The sequence below is a fragment of the Wyeomyia smithii genome, chromosome 2, assembly GCF_029784165.1.
Source record: "Wyeomyia smithii strain HCP4-BCI-WySm-NY-G18 chromosome 2, ASM2978416v1, whole genome shotgun sequence".
Classification (NCBI taxonomy): Eukaryota; Metazoa; Arthropoda; class Insecta; order Diptera; family Culicidae; genus Wyeomyia; species Wyeomyia smithii.
Window position 1 is genome coordinate 126,322,661 of NC_073695.1, and position 19,857 is coordinate 126,342,517.

Here is a 19,857-nt window from a genome sequence, read left to right on the forward strand (position 1 = left end):
GCGAGAGTACAACCGGTGCAGGGGTCTCCGTCCCGTAAAACCTGGCAGGCCTTCCAGTACGTTCCGAGTCCATTGCCTGGTGGGAACCCGGCAGGAGTAGGATCAGATGTCTTTTCCTGACTTGCGCCGGTCGGGGGTGTCATAGTTGCCCATGAGGCGCTATGGCAGCCGCCCCTAGCCATGGCCTCACTGCTCCGGCATAGACTACCTTGGGACCATTTAGGCGACTACTACATTATGGATAAGGATAGCGGCTGGTAGGGGGACCCAATAAACAAAAATGCAGCAAAACAAAACTCTGGAGATGGGGGCAGATGGGTTGGAAAACCCATTTGCGCGAGGTGGCATCCAGCGGTCTCCGCCTAGAAAAGTGGAGACGGATGCAGTGAAGGTCGCCTGCGAAGACGGTAAAGGCAGTACGCCTACCGGATCTACGCAAGACATCGCGGTGGCTGGTCCACAGCTACTAAAGGCGGTCGGAAGACAGCGGGACACGCTACCGAGGGTAGTGGCCCTGTCTGAGCAGCTCGATGCTATAATCGAGTTTGCGAAAAGTCGCAGCAATACAACGAAGTACTTGAAGCAGGCCCTCTACATGCTTCGGTCCTCCGTCGATGCTGCGAAAAAGGAGCATGCCGAGCTCGAAATGAAAGCTGCGGCTGCGGAGAAAGAGGAGACGAAGGTGACCGAGCTGGCGACGAAGTCGGTCCAAACGGACGCCAGCACGTTTGCGGCGGTTTTCGCGGCAGGACCAGCTGCCAAACGAACGCGACAGTCCCCGGGAGAGACGGCCCCGGGGGCACCAAGAAGCGTTTAATCGCAAACAGCCCTCAGACCGGTGTAGGAGTGGCGCAAGCAACGCCCACGGTGGCAGCCAAGGAGCAGAAGGCTCCCGGTAACCCGTGGGTAACGGTTCCGGGAAGGAGTAGGAACCAAAAAGTGGTGGCCAAAAAACCGCACCCGGTTACAAATCCTGCGACGAAGAAAGTTAAAAATAAGGGCGACGCACTCATCCTTAAGACAGAAGAGTCAAAGTACTCGGAAGTCCTTAAGGCAATGAGAGGCGATGCGAAGCTCAAAGATCTGGGGGCAGATGTGCGTAGCATCCGCCGATCCCGCAAGGGAGAAATGATCGTCGAGCTCCGCAAGGAAGCCAGAAACAAGGGCCCAGCCTATCGGGCATTGGCCCAAGAGGCGCTTGGAGATAGAGTGCAGGTTCGGGCACTCACGTCGCAGGTAACCCTACAACTTAAATACCTGGACGAAGTCACCGAGGCATGCGAAGTCGTGGATGCCCTCAAGGAGCAGTGCGAAGTGGTTGTGGCACCAGAGGCAGTTCGACTGCGCAAAGGCCCAGTAGGAACCCAGACCGCCACTGTCAGGCTTCCGTCAGTAGACGCAAACCAGGCGCTAAAGGTAGCGAGGCTCAAAGTGGGCTGGTCAATGTGCCCACTCAGCATCTACCAGCCGCCGGAGGTCTGCTTTCGATGCCTCGAGCAAGGACACAAGTCCTTTAGCTGCAAGGGGCCTGACAGGAGCTCCTTATGCAGGCGGTGCGGTGCTGCAGGCCACAAAAGCAAAGACTGCGGAGAGCCCCCGAAGTGCTTGGCGTGCGCCGGGAAGCGTGACGCAAAGCACATAATGGGAGGCCCGAGGTGCACGGCCGGTAAGCCGACTAGCAAGCCACGGGCGCGAGAGTGACACAGCTAAATTTGAACCACTGCTTCGCGGCTCAGCAACTGCTATACCAAGCAGTCACTGAGTCGTTGTCGGACATCGCCATAATCTCGGACCCCTACCGAATTCCTTCCGGAAACGGTAACTGGATTTCGGACGGGTCCGGTATGGCGGCAATATGGACGACGAGCAGGTTCCCGGTTCAAGAGATAGTGTCAACTTCAAACGAAGGATACGCGGTTGCCAAGGTGAACGGAGTATACTACTGCAGCTGCTATGCTCCGCCTCGTTGGTCTACCGAGCAGTTCGCAAGGATGATCGACCGAGCCACCGTGGAGCTGATCGGTCTATCACCGTTGGTAGTGGCGGGCGACTTCAACGCATGGGCAACTGAGTGGGGAAGTCGACGCACAAACCAGAGAGGCCGGATCTTGTTGGAGGCTTTGGCGAAGCTCAACATAGATCTGGCCAACGTCGGCTTGAAGAGCACCTTCAGTAGAAACGGCGTGGAGTCGATCATCGATGTGACATTCTGTGGTCCAGGATTGATCACGAACTGGAGGGTAGACGATGGCTACACTCATAGCGACCACCTGGCGGTCTGTTATAGCGTAGACTGTAAAACGAGTCCGCATGTGGCGAGTAGAATTAACACTCCAGCTCCTCGCGGTTGGAGGATATCACACTTCAACGAAGAGGTATTTGCGGAAGCAATTAGACTAGAACACGAGGCGAGCAGAACTCGTAACCTGAGCGCTGATCAACTTGTTGCATTACTTTCGCGGGCGTGCGACGCCACTATGCCTAGGAACCGCCAGCCTAGGCATGGAAGGCCACCAGTCTACTGGTGGACCGACGCGATAGCGGACCTCCGCAGAGCGTGTCTTCAAGCGAGAAGAAGGATTCAACGTGCGCGAACCGACGAAGAAAGGGAAGATCGTCGAGGGGCATTCAGTTCCGCAAAAGCGGCGCTTAAGAGAGCAATAAAAGCTAGTAAACGTGCGTGCTTCGAAAGACTGTGCGCTAGTGCCAACACTAACCCGTGGGGTAACGCCTATAGGATGGTGATGGCCAAGACTAAGGGTGCGATGGCGCCCGCAGAAAAATCACCAGCGATGCTTGAGCGGATCATAGAGGGACTCTTTCCACGCCACGAGCCAAATCCTTGGCCTCCGGCTGGCGAGTCACTTCACCGACGTTCCAGTATCTCAAACTCAGACCAGAGGTGGTCGGCCAACCTGCCGAACACCCAATATATGAGTGACGGCGTTAGCCGTGCCGAGGCAGAGGAGGCGGAAACGGTTACGAACGAGGAACTCATCGCGATCGCCAACTCCCTGAAGGTGAGCAAGGCACCGGGATTGGATGGGATTCCGAATCTGGCTGTGAAGAAGGCCATCAAAGAGGCCCCCAGACTATTCCGGGAAGTCATGCAGAAGTGCCTGGATGACTGTACATTCCCAGAGAGATGGAAGCGACAGAAGCTGGTCTTATTGCCGAAGACAGGGAAACCACCTGGTGACCCGTCGGCATACAGACCGATATGTCTGCTCGATACGGCGGGTAAGGTGCTCGAGAAGGTTATTCTCAATAGACTGGTTAGGTACACCGAAAGTGCAAACGGTCTGTCGAGTAACCAGTTCGGCTTCCGAAAAGGCAAGTCTACGGTGGATGCTATTCTGTCCGTCACCAAAACAGCAGAGGTAGCACTCCAGCGTAAAAGATGGGGCATTCGCTATTGCGCAATCGTCACGTTGGACGTGAAAAATGCGTTCAATAGTGTTAGCTGGGATTCCATAGCCCACTCGCTTCGGAAACTAGACATTCCGGTATCTTTGTACAGGATTCTGGAAAATTATTTCCAGAATCGTGTGCTAGTTTACAGCACAGACGAGGGTCAAAAATGTGTCCCAATTACCGCAGGGGTTCCACAAGGTTCCATCCTGGGCCCGGTACTGTGGAATATCATGTACGATGAAGTGCTGAAACTAAAGCTCCCCCAAGGGGTTGTGATCGTTGGGTTTGCGGACGACATCACACTTGAGGTCTACGGCGAGTCGATCGAGGAGGTTGAGTTGACGGCTTCGCACTCTATAAGCGTCGTCGAGGACTGGATGCGCTCCAAAAAACTGGAGCTTGCGCATCATAAGACGGAGATTTCAGTTGTCAATAACCGCAAGTCGAAGCAACAGGCGTTGATCAGTGTCGGGAATTGCACCATCGCCTCTAAGCGCTCCCTGAAGCTGCTGGGGGTGATGATCGATGACAAGCTCGCCTTCGGGAGCCATGTCGAATATGCCTGTAAGAGGGCTTCAATGGCTATTGCAGCATTATCTCGCATGATGTCCAATAGCTCAGCAGTGTACGGCAGCAAGCGGAAACTTCTAGCTAGCGTGACTTCGTCCATACTGAGATACGGCGGGCCAGTGTGGTCCAAAGCACTAGGTACTAGTAAACATCGGGGTAAGTTGGAAAGTACCTACAGGCTCATGTGCCTGAGGGTTGCGAGCGCGTATCGAACTGTGTCATACGACGCAATCTGCGTCCTGTCCGGCATGATGCCTATCAGCATAGCCATTAAGGAGGACGTAGAATGCTTCGATCAACGTGACACAAGGGGCATACGAGGTACCAGAAGATCATTCTCGATGATCAGATGGCAGCAGGAGTGGTCCAATTCCGTGAAGGGTAGATGGACGCATCGACTTATTCCGGATGTATCCGGATGGGTCGGGAGGCGCCATGGAGAAGTAAACTTCCATCTGACACATTCTGTCAGGCCATGGTTGCTTTAGGCAGTATCTACACAGATTCGGGCATGCGGGGTCCCCCATGTGTCTCGAGTGCGCGGAAGCGGAAGAGACTGCTGAGCATGTCTTCTTCGTGTGCCCTCGTTTTGTGCATGCGCGGAGCGACATGATGGTAGTGAGCGGGCCAGACACCACTCCGGACAACCTAGTTCGGAGGATGTGTAAAGACCCAAACATTTGGAGGGCGGTTTGTACAGCCGCCTCTCAAATAGTTTTAGAATTGCAAAACAGGCGACAGGTTGACCACCGACACGCCAGTGTTAGCTAACGGCCAGTCTCCAGGTTAGTTAGCTAAGTTAGCAAAAAGACCTAAAGAACCAAGAGGGTGCACAGAGCACAAAAGCCGCTCCCCGAAGCAATACCTAGCGGTGGTCCCGGGGAGTATTATGGGCTGGAGACTGAAGGGGTTTTAGTGGGTCCGGTCACTGATTCAAACCAACCCCACACTCCCTGAGGTTGGTCACCTCAGGGGTTTGGATGCAAATTTCCCCTTCACCTGAAACAAAAAAAAAAAAAAATATATATATATATATATATATATATATATATATATATATATATATATATATATATATATATATATATATATATATATATATATATATATATATATATATATATATATATATATATATATATATATATATATATATATATATATATATATATATATATATATATATATATATATATATATATATATATATATATATATATATATATATATATATATATATATAGATAGGTTGGAACATGACTGCCACCCAACTAGCGAATCGTGTTGGGTGAACTGATAGCTGGGCAAATTTTTCATAGGGGAACGTCGATTGTTTGTTTTCTCTATGCTGTGCAGGGATACTAAATGTGCAGATTTGTCTGCAAAACGCAGATTTTTGGAGTCCGTGTGCAGATATTCATTGATTTGCAGATATTTGCAGTTTTTCCACGGTTTCTGCAGATTTTTGTCAGAGTCTCCTTATATTTGCGCAGATTTTCCTAAATTGGGTGCAGATTGTTACAGACTTTTGCCTGCGCGAGCAAAATTTTTTCGGATCACGGATAGATTTTTTTCAGATTTCGAGTAAATTTTTCCGGTTTTTCGAGCAGTTGCAGACATTTTTCAAAAATATCTGGCATCTCTGATGCTGTGAAAGGATTTCCTAATTTCATAGCGGTTAAAATATGTCAAAGAAAATACACTTTGCTCTCCTGTCTTCCTACTATGGTAAATCATTAATGTATTTGGTAAATACTTTTTTATACGAAAAATAGATCTTCCAACTAGGAGCAAAGTAATAAAGCGCAAGCACATCACTCTGCTTCTTGCCTAAATAATGGCGGATCGCGACGAGGCGTATTTCCGGCGAAGGCGTTAAAGAAATAAAATGACAAACAACCGAGCAATAAACCTCTAAATTACACACAAAATGTTGTAGATGTATAGCATGTACTTTCTAAATTACGCGATCTATTATGTCAGAGATGATCTGCATGAATTGCCCAGCTAATAGTGCTGAGCAACAAACTTATCAATGCTGAATGCAAAAAGCGTAATAACTAAACATGTTTAAACATTTTTCCCAACAATAAATAATATAATTTTATTTTAGAAAAATAAATTTCACTTTTCGGACCCCTAAAATGCATTTGAATGCCGTTGAATTCTGACATTAGAGTGCTTTTTAGTTGGGTGACGGCCCAACTAGTGAACACCCAACTAATAAACCCCGAATTACCGAGCATCCAACGAGCGAATCATTGCTGTATAAAACAATGTTACATTAAAAGCAAGAACATAACATCACTACATGTATTGTTACGTAACAAAAATAATAATGTTACATAACGTTATATTGCTTCAATATAACTAAAATGTTACAGTTATGTTACCACAATGTAGCATTGTAATGTTACAATGTTATGTAAAAAAGTGGGAAATAGAAACCCTCCACTCATTTCCAGCTAACGTAAAACTAACATAACATCGTAACAGTGTTACGTAACATTCTATATAATATTACGTAACAATGTTGACCGGGTCGGATGTTCCAGTTTTAAGTGTGCATAACAACCCATCTTTTTCATGGTAAAAAAGGCAAAAACAATGTTTCTTATTGTTCTGGACAATGCTATTGATTGAAATTGATGTATTTACAATGAAAAACATAGTTGAATTATAGTGAAACTATGTACAAATACAGCAACTTTTAAGGTTTTTTATGTTATTTTTTTTTTTCGGGTATTTGTTCTGATCTGATTCAATTGGATTTAAAATATGATACACCGAACAACCTAGGTTCAGGCAATTTCATTACCTGACTAATCTACCTGTTTCGTCTAGTTTCGTATATGGGTTCAACGTAATCACCATTTTATCACTCGATTTGGTTGGTTTTCGTCGACCGATTTCGTATATACATACATACTGATAAATCAGTAAACCCCCCTGTTAGACTCCCATAAGAGTTATTGCAACAATCAATTGATTGGTCGAAATCGAAATAGGGCAATTGTGCCTACGGGAATGTACTAAATATTGGGAAAAATAGGAGGGTCTTTTTAGCGGGTAGTTCGCAATTTCACGTTTTTTTTCGTTTTTTTCATCGCTTATTGCTCTTCGAGTATTCGCGTTGACGGTGTTGCTGATATTTGTTTGGTTTTTGCATGCGAAAAAGAAGGAAGGAAATATTTTTTCTTTTGTCATACGCACATTTTGACAATTACATATGAGTGTTCACGTAGGTGCGAACAGCCTTCAAAATCTCTTTAAACGCGAATAACCCGAATCTCTATGTGTAATGTGTCAGGGATACCAGATGTGCAGATTTGTCTGCATTACACAGATTTTTAGAGTCCATGTGTAGATTTTTAATTGATTCGCAGATTTTCAATAGTTTCTGCAGATTTTTGTCAAAGTCTTTATATTTGGGCAGATTTTCTCCAAATGTGTGCATATTTTTGGAGACTTTTGCCTGTGTGAGCAAAGTTTTTTCGAATCACGGATAGATTTTTTTCAGATTTCAAATAGATTTTTCTGGTTTTCGAGCAGTTACAGATATTTTTCGAAAACATATGGCATCTCTGCATGAAATGTTTAGATTGTTCACATTGTGTATTGCATTTTGAGGTGTCTCCTTTTTGTTTGATGAATTTTTATGCTTAATACGTTGCATCAGCTATGTAAATATAATGGATTCACTGCAACTGGACCAAGCTGAAATCAAACCACAAAAAATAGCAGTGAATAATACCAATGTATCTACTAGTATCGATACTGAAAAACTGAAGCAAGTTGAAGTAGAAATCTTACCTGTTATCTACGAAATAATAAGAGGGTATGTATTTGGATCAGTGCAATCTTAGGTATTTATATAATAAAAGAAATATACGTTTCCAAATATAGCGTTGAAAAGGATCCTGTTGAAAACGCAGCTAAGCAAAAAGAAAGTCAAGATTGCAGTCAAAAGGTACATACTCTGATGTATTATGAATACAATATAATTTTTGCGTAATCAGGTTTTAGAACTGCAAAAACGTTTAGAAGCGGCCCGTCGCATTATTCGACAATTACCCGGAATCGAATGCAGTAAAGACGAACAGTTACGTCGATTGGAAAGTCTTCGAAAACAATTAGCCCTAAAGCAACAGCTTATCAAAAAGTATAAGAACGTACAATTTTAAACAAGTGGTTAACATGGTTCTTCGCGCTATTTTTCGATACTTGGTCAACAATGAGCAATTAATACAACGTTTATCAGAAAGTTATCCAATGCGGAGAACTGCTCAAATATTTATTAGTGCATACTATCGCAGCAGAGCAATTGCAGAGGAGCAAAAATTGGTGGAAATGACGCCAGAGAGCTTCAAGAGAATGATTCAAAATTTTAAAAATAGCATTAAACAAGAAGTTAAAACAACTACAAACAATATGAAAAAACCGAAATAAATCACATAGCTAAATTTGCTTTTAATATTATTTTAGTTTATTTTTGGAAAATTTTGGTCTGACCTATTCAAACTTTGACTTAGAACGGACATTCGTCCTTGCTCGTTATAATTTGAACAAATTTCTCAGAAAAAAAAATTCTTAAATGATAAACATCGCATGGATATTCCGAATTAGGGCATCTTCAGCGGTGGTGCAAATCGTTGTTTTGTTCTATTCTTTTGGAACAAATTCAAATTCACTGCTGCACCGGTGGTGTAAATTTTGTTTCATACCAGATCTAAATTAAAGAAATTTTAAACTGGTGTACGTTTTGGTCAGGTACCTCATAACCGGGTGGCTGCCGCATAAAGATTTCTTCGTCAAGCGTCCTATATAGGTAGGCGGTTTTAACATCCCAGTGTTGGACGATCATGTTCCACTTAGCTGCTACCACGAGACATGTTCTTAATGTATCTTGGCGCGTTACAGGAGCAAATACTTCCTCGAATTCTTCACCATGGAGTTGTGTGTAGCCTTGTGCGACCAATCTCGCCTTACACTTAACGATCGTATCTTGTTCGTTGCGCTTCACTTTATATACCCATCTGGAACCAACTATTTTGCGCCCGGCTGGCAGAGGTACGAGTTCCCAAGTACCATTACGGTGATGAGAAGCTAGTTCCTCTTCCATCGCTTTCCTCCATTCAGGCTTCTGCATTGCTTCTCGGTAGCTATTCGGCTCTTCAATAGCACACGCTGCAACGCCAACAGTATAATCCAAATCATATTCCTCCAAATATTGCGGCGGTACACCACGATTATGACGAGACGATCTGCGTACGTTTTCTAACGAGGGTTCACTTTCATCACTTGCAGTTTCATAAAAATTATCATGGTCACTCACTTCTTCGTTATCTTTACAGCTTACATCTTCCATTGGCACTAACGTCACATCACGATCTGCAGTTGAATCCCGTGGCTTTACACATGTTGTCTGTTTCGGAACTGTAACCGATACCTCCATCTGCGAGTTTTCGATGTTGAGCTCAATAAATTTAGAGTCTTGGCTGATGATAATCGCCCCAAGTAACCATAAGCATTAGGAGAAAGCATTTTATTAGCACTAATTCAGCCTTGTTAACGCCAAATAGCTTATTATCATGTTTTTTAATGTTTAGGGCATCATGCTAAACTAGCATTACTGAGAGCAAAATATGCGCTTAAAGGGCCACCGTAAGTGCTTCGATGTAGTGTTTTGAATGCATATAGAAGACACATTACATTTTTTCGTAAGTGCCAATAACGAGCGATATCGAGTGGTCAATTAAAAATAGACGGAGCATGGATACTCCACGTAAATGAAAAAAAAAAACTAAAGAATTGGGAATTTTCGACGCAAAGTTCGGGTATATGAAAGCATGAAACTTTCCGAAATACCCAATACAAAACAATTACAAACTAGTAGGTTGGATCCAGGATCTACATCTCCTAGGTTATATCAGAATATTATGAAAAGTCCCTGTTGAATTCCAAACGATGTTGAGAAACTACACATGCACAAAATAAACCATATGTATTAGTTCTGAATATTTTTTTGCATTCATTACAGACACCAAATTATTAAGGTTCTAAGTTATTTTTTTGGTTTGTTTTCTTAACTCACATGTCAGAAAAGAGGAATCTCATGAGTGCTCCAAATCAGCTTTAGTGATGCATATCAAGGGTTGCCACCTGCAGCACTTTATCAGCTCGCTATTTCGCCTTTTTAACATTATATCAGATATATACAAGCATTTAGGTCAGAATAAGTTCTTACCCAGAATTCTGTAATCAAATATAGTATTGTTGTAGGGCAATAATTTAGTGCTTACTGGTTACTTGGGTGGTCGGTTTTGGGTCGACAAAACGATAGCTTTTATGTTCCATGGAGTAGCCTACAAAAACCAATTTCGTCGCTTTTCTGTCCATTTAGCTACGCTTGGTATCCGGAACATGAACGAATGCAATACTGCCAAACACCCGAAGATGTTTCAAGTCTGGTTTTCTACCCCACCAGAGCTCGTACGGAGTTTTAGAAATTGATCTTGATGGAAGCCGATTCTGGAGGTAGGTTGCAGTTAAGGTAGCTTCTCCCCAGAAACGTTGGTCCAAACCCGCATCGAGCAACATACAGGTTGCCATTTCCGTTAACGAACGGTTTTTGCGTTCCGCCACTCCGTTCTGCTGGGGGGAGTAAGGTGCTGTAAATTGCGCTTTGATACCTTCGTCGCGATAAAACTTGCGTAGCTCATTATTGTCGAATTCCTCGCCACCATCCGACCTCATAACACGCAGCTTACGCCCAAATATGTTCTCAGTCCATCTCACGTACTCCTTTATATACTGAGCTGCTTCCGACTTATGCTTGAGCAGGTATGTCACCGTAAAACGACTGTAGTCGTCAACTAAGTTCATTATATAACGGTTACCACTTGGCGTAATATTTTTCATTGGACCACACAAGCCAGTGTGTACGATATCCAACGGTTGTAATGATTTCCGTTCAATTACTAGTGGAAAAGAAGCTCTCGCTGACTTCCCCTCCAAACAACACTCACACACGGATCGCACACCACATTCGTTAATCTTCATGCCGGTTGCTAGCTGGTCTCTCATCATACGTTTAACTGCATACCAATCTCGGTGCACTAAGCGCCGATGCCATTGGTTTTGGCAATACTCGTTATGGTATCCACTGTATGCCTGCATTGAGGCATCATCTACTCGTAAATAATACAACCCGCCATGACGAATACCGGTTGCTACTACACACTTGTCAGCATTGATAATTTGGCTACCCACCTTGCCAAACACTATTTCTCAATTATTCTGCCCCAATCTACCAACTGAAATCAAGTTTGTTGAAAGCCCCGGCACGAATTTTACTTCCTTAACTTCGATTTTAATCATTTTTCCGTCACCATCAATACCATTCAAACTAACATTCCCTTGGCCACGTATTTGCGTTTTCTGCCCATCAGCCAACGTAATCCATCCACCAGAAAATTTTTCCAGCGATGTAAAAAGAGATTCGTCATTTGACATATGACCCAGCCACTCTTTCCACCACCAACATTGAATGCAACACCTTCACTCCGAGCCGCTTTCGCTTTTCCACTTTCGTCTCTTCTCACTGTTACAGAATAATCACTTTTAGAATCACTTTTCTTTGTCGCTAACAGCTTGCGACAGTTTCGTTGAAGATGTCCTACCTTTTGGCAGAAATGGCATATGCGAGTTTCTTTGTGGGATTTGTATTCACTTGACCGCATCGCCTTTTCGTGTTTCGTTTTCACTCCGGAATCTCGCTCTTGCCTTCGTTGTGATTCGTCCAATAACTTTGACTTAACTACATCGATAGTTAGGTCTTTGTCCGGGCGGCTGTCGAGAGCTGCGATCATGGTATCAAATGAGGGGGGCAGACTGCGCATAGGCATACAGATTCTCATATCACTAGGCAGTTCCATGCCAGACCTGAAAGACGTTCGTATAGCTCATCGATTTCAAATAAATGCTGTTCGACATCGCCTCGCTCAGACAAATTAAAGGCACATAACTTTTTCAGGAGAGAAACACGAACTGATCGTGACGTCTTCTGGTGGTAACGTTTCAATGCTTCCCACACATCGTGCGCGTAGGTGGCACTTTTTACCAACGATAATTGGCTATCATCTAATAGGAGCACAATAGTTGCTTTTGCTTTGCGATCAAGCGATTTCCACTGTTCGGTGCGTGTCTCTGTTGCAGGAACAACACTTGAAACCACAGTCCACATGTCTTCACGAGCAAGCAACATTTCTAACCTCACTTTCCAGGTTTGCCAGTTTGATCCATTTAACTTTGGAATCTGAAACCTCGTGGCATCCATTGTTTCACTGTCTTTTATTCGCACAAACAATAGTTCTTTATCACGAAAAGTCTATCTTCACTCGCGCAAGAGTGGAAAAACGCGGACCACGTTTCGAAATAAAACTTCTTCACAACCCGTCGACACTGGGCCCATAACCCTGATGGCCAAACTAAAAAAATATCACAGCGGAATTCAGCGTTCGGATTCGGGTGGAAGGAAAAACACACGGAAATAGCTATTCTATCGTATATTTACTTGTAACGTTCAGAATGCGCAAAGCGCTCGATTGCGAATGAAAGATGGTACCGACTAGCGGCACATAGAAACGTCTTTATCACATAAATGCGAGGGGCGCACCAATGCACATCGATAGCTGTAATTATCGCCATTCCATTAGTTTCAATATCTTTAAAACCGAATTGGTGTGACGAAAATGGAAGATGAACATCTACGTGATCAAATATTTCTCGCTATCCTCCGGAGCCCTACTTGTAGCAGAAATTTTTCGATCATACCAAGGGGCCATCCACATACCACGTGGACAGATTTTCAACGATTTTGATCCCCCCTCCCCCTCTCCCTCCGTGGACACTGCCCATATAAATTCTAAAAAAAATTGTATGGACCGTGGACATTAACCAACCCCCCCCTCCCCAAAAAACTGTTCACGTGGTATGTGGATGGCCCCAATCCATCCTGAGAAATGTCACTGACGCTCGGGTCAAACCGTCAAATCCATAAAGTCTTGTGGATATAAAGTGTCTTGCCAAAGTAATCGTTTATGGTGCAGATATTTGCAGTTTTTCCACGGGTTCTGCAGATTTTTGTCTGTGAGTCTCCTTATATTGGCAGATTTTCTTAAAATGTGCGCAGATTTTTTGTCTGCAGACTTTTGTCTGCACGAGCGAAATTTTTTCGGGTCACGGATAGGTTTTTTTTCAGATTTCTAGCACATTTTTGCGGGTTTTCGAGCAGTTGTAGACATTTTTCGAAAACATCTGGCATCTATGGTTCATCATGCATCGTACTGGACGTAGCCCTGCAGAAATTTTCATCCTGGCCCACTCAGCCAAACAGCGACTTAATTCCTCCTTTTCCATAATTGGTCGGCGTGCGACCAGACCGAGCCAAGAGCCATTTTCTTTAAAACTGAGTTATTAGCACCAGTGTATGTGCAAACTGATAATCTATGTTCCATTAAAGAATGAAATCATTTGAACAGTTCATAGGCGTGTTATAATAAAAAATCTCTGTTGCACTTTGTGAAAAGAACGAAATTGCGTTCGACCAGAGTGAACTGTAAACACAGACATGGCATCTATAGAAAGTGATTGTTTGTGATTTAAAAGCAAACTTTGCGATTTATTTTAACCAGTAACTGATTTCTCCGCTTCGGACAGCTCGTTAACACGACTGTCATCAGAATTAGATAAAAAAAAAACAGCCAGGTGGTTTTCGTAGAGCCGAACTTCATTTCAATGGGCACATCACTTTTTTTCAAGATCTTGTTGAGCCAGACAGAACCAAGTGCATTTTATTTTCATTTGATATTTTTCAAATAAAATTAATTTTTTTCTTGTAACAAACGTCAGGACTGGGTTAATATACGTTAAATCAATAAAATTAGACGATACCCGCTTCAAAATACCAGAGCATTCCATATTGATACTATCTTAACACTTACCACTTGGTGCGCTGTGGCACCAGGAAATAGAGCAACAGAAATACAGCTTTGCTTGTCTATCAGCTGGATAATTTTTGATACAGATTGGACTGAGAGTTAAAGCAGCGTTGATATCTATGTATTACGTTTGACTAGTGGGAGAAATTAGCTCGTTTAATAGTCAAGTTGATATGTTGTAGTAAATACGTTTGACCAGACCGAACTGAAGATCATTTTTTAAAATTTTTGTTCGACCAGAGTGAACTGAGTGCATAGGAGTCAAAAATAAAAACCAAATATTTTATCAATTATTGCTATTTTCCATGTATTTAGGATAACAGTACATTCATTAAGCCCTCTTCATTACGTGTTAGCATTGAAATAATGATAAGTTCAAACACGATTAATTTATGGGTGGTCAAACTTCAAATGCTAATTACTCAAAACAATGTGTTTGGCGCTTGGCTCGGTCTGGTCGCACGCCGACCAATTGTTTTCTCCAATTCTGCTTCCATTCTCAGCAGCTCGCATTTCAGTTGATTCCTTTTCATTCGTTTGGCCTGCCTATAAGCAAAAAAAAAAAAGATTATTGCTTAACTCATTTTCTAAGTTGTAAAATACATAATCAAATATGCCTTTGCAATCATAGTTCAGCTCAGTTCTTAAATTTACTTTGACGCTTCGTCAAAATACTATGTCTTTCCGATCATAGTTAAGTTTTCTAATTTTTTAAAACATCGGAATTCTCTGCCATTCCTGTCAGAGATATTTCTTTTAGTTTAACACATGGGTTTGTATTTCTCAGATCCTGAGGGTATCCAAAAGAAACGATCTGGCGCCACAGAGTTCAGCATCACCAAAACCGCGTGCTCATTGTCATGATGGTTCAATCCACAAAAGCAATGATTACTATCCGTGTGCCCAATTTGCAGTAAATGTCTAATCCGTAGTGGAAGGAAGAGATATGCCAGTTTAACCGTTGTGTACTCGGCAGAGTACATAACCGGGTACTTTTTCAGACTTTATTGCATTAAAAAAAACAAGGATAACCTCAACTCACCCACTAGTGGAAATAAACCATTTTCCATTATCAGACTGTTTATAGCAACCGGCGGGGTCGAAAGGGGGGTTCTTCGAATTTTTTTACCCCATAAGTACTCGGCAGGGTACCTCATTTTGGTGGGTACCCGGGTACCCTGCCGAGTACTTACATGTGTTAAAATTACCGAATACATAACGGTCAAAGACGAACTCTGTCGAGAAAATTGTAAAAACTTATTGTAGGCAATTGGTCTATCATAATTATCATCGTTTGTTGCGCCCACCTAAGCCAAACTGTCCACCTTCTAATTGCCCGGAATGGAACAATGAAAAGGGATCCACACTAAGGTAATCTGAAAAAATTGTTCAGATAAAGCATTCTGATGTTCCCGTACGAAGGGTGCTTCGAAATGTTCATCGATAAAGAGCCTGAATAGTACTGAGACTGTCCAAAAAGATGAAATAATGGTCCGCGGGCATTTTTTGCGGCGTAGAATCTCTGTTATACTTTTGTTTCCTAGTCATTATCGCACAAAAATCAACTACTCAACATATGTGACTGAACCATTTTTTCCAATATAAAAGAGACAGCGTAGGTTATTAGTTTTCCCGATTGGTTATCTACACGGTGCACCCGCAGTGTACTCGAGAGATAACACACATGCACCTGTGAACTAATGCGTGTTCACGGCGTGCGAGAAAAATTCTCTTCGCACGACTCGAGTAGGCTGCTCCTCGTGCGAGTCGACGGGTACACCTGGTGCAGATAAATGCCAAGTCTGAAGTGAGCTAATCGTTGCAATTGAGGATTGCAACGATTTTTGTCGGAATTTGTTGATAATTTGGCTTGACATATTTTCTAATGTTTCTACATTAGTGAGCCTATGTAGCTCGTTCGTGCTAAACCAGGGAGGATGCTTCAAAATCATTTTTAAAAGTTTATTCTGAATCCTTTGAAGTGTCTTCTTCTTCATTCCGCGTCGAACACTCGACAGAAACGGACGTGCAAAGTGGTCGTTCTATTACAATCCGGTCCGTGTGTACGAATAGCCAAACAAAAGAGTGTATTATTCGCGCTAAAGGCCAACTAGATTGTGAGTTGTGTCGATACGTTCTGTACCCGGCTCACAACTTCGGCTGTATTGGTGCAAAATACCAGCTGCAGTTTTGATCTGTGCACCGTGAATAGATCTTTTTAATCCAAGCCCATCAGTTGACAGTCGAGTCCGTGTCGCTGTGCTGAGTGATCTCACACCCGGCTCACTGCTGGTGGCTGTATTGGTGCTGCTGTACTGGTGCTGCTGGCTGCTTTGGGTGCAGCTTCGAGCGATCGGACAACCACTGCTGGAAGGAAGAAGTAAAGAGGTACGTGTTCTTGTCGGCGCTAGTGCGCTAGTGCGCTACATTTAGCGCAATGGATATAGATCCCTCGCCTCCCGTGCCACCATCCCCGAGCCCCCCTGACCCTGACCCTTCTGTTACCCCCTCCCCTGTTCATTCTCCAGTCCCCCCTCGCCCCAGGCTTTACCCGGACGGATCTCAACAGGGCAGCTATACTGTTTATTTTCGTCCAAAGGCAGGAGTGAATTCAAAACGTTTAAACATACTGCAAATTGCTAAAGACCTGACGAAGGGGTACAAGGCCGTGACCGAAATTTCCAAGGTCCGACCTAACAAGCTCCGTGTCGTGGTCAGTGATCTGGCACAGGCCAATGCTATCGCTTGCTCTGAGCTCTTCACACGCGAGTATCGCGTCTACATACCCGCACGAGACGTGGAGATCGACGGTGTCATAACCGATTCGAGTCTGTCTGTTGAGTGTATCCTAAAAAGCGCAACCGGTTGCTTCAAAAATACCGAAACACAGGCGAAGATTTTGGATTGTAAGCAATTGCGGTCCATGTCTCTCGTCGGCGGTAAAAAAGTTTACACTCCGTCAGACTCGTTTCGCGTTACGTTTGCCGGATCTGCACTCCCTAGCCACGTCTCGATCGACCGGGTTCGTCTGCCTGTGCGATTGTATGTACCCCGTGTTATGAATTGCACCAATTGCAAGCAGTTAGGCCACACAGCCGCCTACTGCTGCAATAAGGCACGATGTAGCAAGTGTGGGGAGACTCATGCGGAAGATTCTTGCAGTGTTAATGCTGAAAAATGTATTCACTGTGAGGAAAACCAGCATGAGCTCTCCACATGCCCGGTGTACATGCAGCGCAGAGATAAAATCAAGCGGTCACTTAAGGAGCGTTCAAAGCGTTCTTACGCTGAGATGCTGAAGAAGACCGTGACCACTTCTACCATAACATCGAACCCCTTTGATCTGTTGCCCTCTGATGAAACCGATTCTGACGATTCATCAGCGGGAACATCTTATGCCAATCCTGGGGAGTCTAGGAAGAGGAAAATTGTTTCTTCTCCTAAACTTCCCCGTAAAGGTCCTAAGATTTCCCAAAGTGTAATGAAAAGTACGAACGACCCAAACAGTGCTGCGGAAAAACCGAAGCAAACTCCTCCTGGGCTTGCAAATTTAAAGTCCCAGAGGGAGTTCCCAGCACTGCCAGGAACATCTAAAACCCCAGTTGTTCCTTTTGCACATCCAGTTGATGAAACAAACTCTGGATTAGTGAAATTTTCTGACATTGTGGACTGGATTTTTGAAAATTTCAATGTACCCGATCCAATTAAAATTTTTCTTACAGCATTCCTCCCAACAGTTAGATCATTTTTGAAGCAGTTGACTGCCCAATGGCCCCTCCTTGCAGCGATTGTATCCTTCGATGCCTAATTCAACTGCGTATATGAAGGATTCTATCTCTGTCTTACAGTGGAATTGTAGAAGTATTTTACCAAAAATTGATTCGTTTAAAGTTTTGATAAATAAAAACAAATGCGATGCATTTTCCCTTTGTGAAACTTGGCTTACCTCAAATATTGATCTTAACTTCCATGATTTTAATATTATTCGCCTTGATCGAGACACCCCATATGGAGGAGTACTTTTAGGGATTAAAAAGTGCTATTCTTTCTATCGTATTAACCCCCCTCGATTCCAGGCATCGAAGTTGTCGCATGTCAAATGACAATACAAGGTAAAGAGCTTTGTATTGCCTCAATATATATTCCTCCCAGAGCACAGGTTGGGCAACGGCTGCTCTTTGATTTAATAGAACTTCTTCCCTCGCCACGTTTGATTTTGGGAGACTTCAACTCTCATGGCGTGGCTTGGGGTTCCCCATACAATGATAACCGCTCCTCTTTAATCTATAACCTTTGCGATGACTTCAACATGACTATTTTAAACAACGGTGAAATGACACGTATCCCGAAACCTCCAGCGCGCCCAAGCGCTTTGGATCTATCCTTATGTTCGACGTCGCTACGGTTGGATTGCACATGGAAGGTAATCCTTGATCCTCACGGTAGCGACCATTTGCCTATTCTTATTTCAATTAATAACGGGTCAACTCGCATGCGACCAATTGACATTCCGTATGACCTCACACGGAATGTCGATTGGAAGTTATACGAGGAAATGATTTCAAAAGCGGTCGAGTCGATTCAACATCATCCACCACTTGAAGAATACAACCTCCTCGCGGGCTTGATTCTCGACGCCGCGTTGCAAGCCCAAACGAAGAAATATCCCGGCGTAACGATCAAAGAACGGCCTCCCTTTCCGTGGTGGGACCAAGAGTGCTCCGATGTCTACACGCAAAGATCCGACGCGTATCTGACCTTCCGGGATACAGACGATGCCGACGACTTTAAACGTTATTCGGAGCTTGATACCAAGTTTAAAAGCTTGACTAAGGCAAAGAAACGCGGATATTGGCGTCGGTTCGTAAACGAGACGTCGAGGGAGACATCAATGAGCACTCTTTGGAACACAGCCCGAAGAATGCGGAATCGCGTAACGGTCAACGAAAGCGAGGAGTCTTCAAGTAGGTGGATATTTGATTTTGCCAGGAAAGTATGTCCGGACTCTGTTCCTGAGCAAAACAGTGTTCGCGATGCGTCTCCGGGCCACGACGCGATTGAATCACCTTTTACGATGGCAGAATTTTCAGTTGCCCTCCTGTCCTGTAACAATAACGCGCCTGGGTTAGATAGAATCAAATTCAACTTGTTGAAGAATCTACCCGGCAATGCCAAGAGGCGCTTGTTGAACTTGTTCAATAAGTTCCTGGAGCAAAACATTGTACCGCAGGATTGGAGGCAAGTGAAGGTGATCGCCATCCAAAAACCAGGGAAACCAGCTTCTGATCACAACTCTTATAGGCCGATTGCAATGCTATCCTGTATCCGGAAATTGATGGAAAAAATGATACTCCGTCGTTTAGACCATTGGGTCGAATCAAATGGTCTACTATCAGATACTCAATTTGGCTTCCGCCGTGCCAAAGGGACGAATGATTGTCTTGCGTTGCTTTCAACAGATATTCAGCTGGCGTATGCTCGCAAAGAACAAATGGCGTCTGCGTTTTGGACATTAAGGGGGCTTTTGATTCCGTTTCTATTGACATTCTTTCGGGTAAACTTCACCGACAAGAATTTTCTCCAATTTTGAACAATTTTTTGCACAATTTGTTGTCCGAAAAGCACATGCATTTTACGCACGGCGATTTGGCAACTTTTCGCATTAGCTACATGGGTCTTCCCCAGGGTTCATGTTTAAGCCCCCTTCTTTACAACTTTTATGTAAATGACATCGACGAATGTCTGGCAAACTCATGCACGATAAGACAACTTGCAGACGACAGTGTAATCTCTGTTACAGGAGCCAAAGCTGCCGATTTGCAAGGACCATTGCAAGATACCTTGGACAATTTGTCTGCTTGGGCTTTACAGC

General features: G+C 43.9%; 2 protein-coding genes across 2 annotated transcripts; both read left to right on the forward strand.

The window, feature by feature from the left end:
* Nucleotides 1-7,337: 7,337 nt before the first annotated feature.
* On the forward strand, nucleotides 7,338-8,458 carry LOC129722829 (mediator of RNA polymerase II transcription subunit 9). Its single transcript, XM_055676615.1, has 3 exons — nucleotides 7,338-7,822; nucleotides 7,891-7,954; nucleotides 8,004-8,458. Exons 1-3 carry the CDS (start codon nucleotides 7,677-7,679, stop codon nucleotides 8,166-8,168), a joined length of 375 nt encoding a protein of 124 aa, XP_055532590.1. The 5' UTR covers nucleotides 7,338-7,676; the 3' UTR covers nucleotides 8,169-8,458.
* On the forward strand, nucleotides 8,182-8,458 carry LOC129722830 (protein NCBP2AS2 homolog). Its single transcript, XM_055676616.1, has one exon. It carries the CDS (start codon nucleotides 8,182-8,184, stop codon nucleotides 8,431-8,433), a length of 252 nt encoding a protein of 83 aa, XP_055532591.1. The 3' UTR covers nucleotides 8,434-8,458.
* Nucleotides 8,459-19,857: the final 11,399 nt, after the last annotated feature.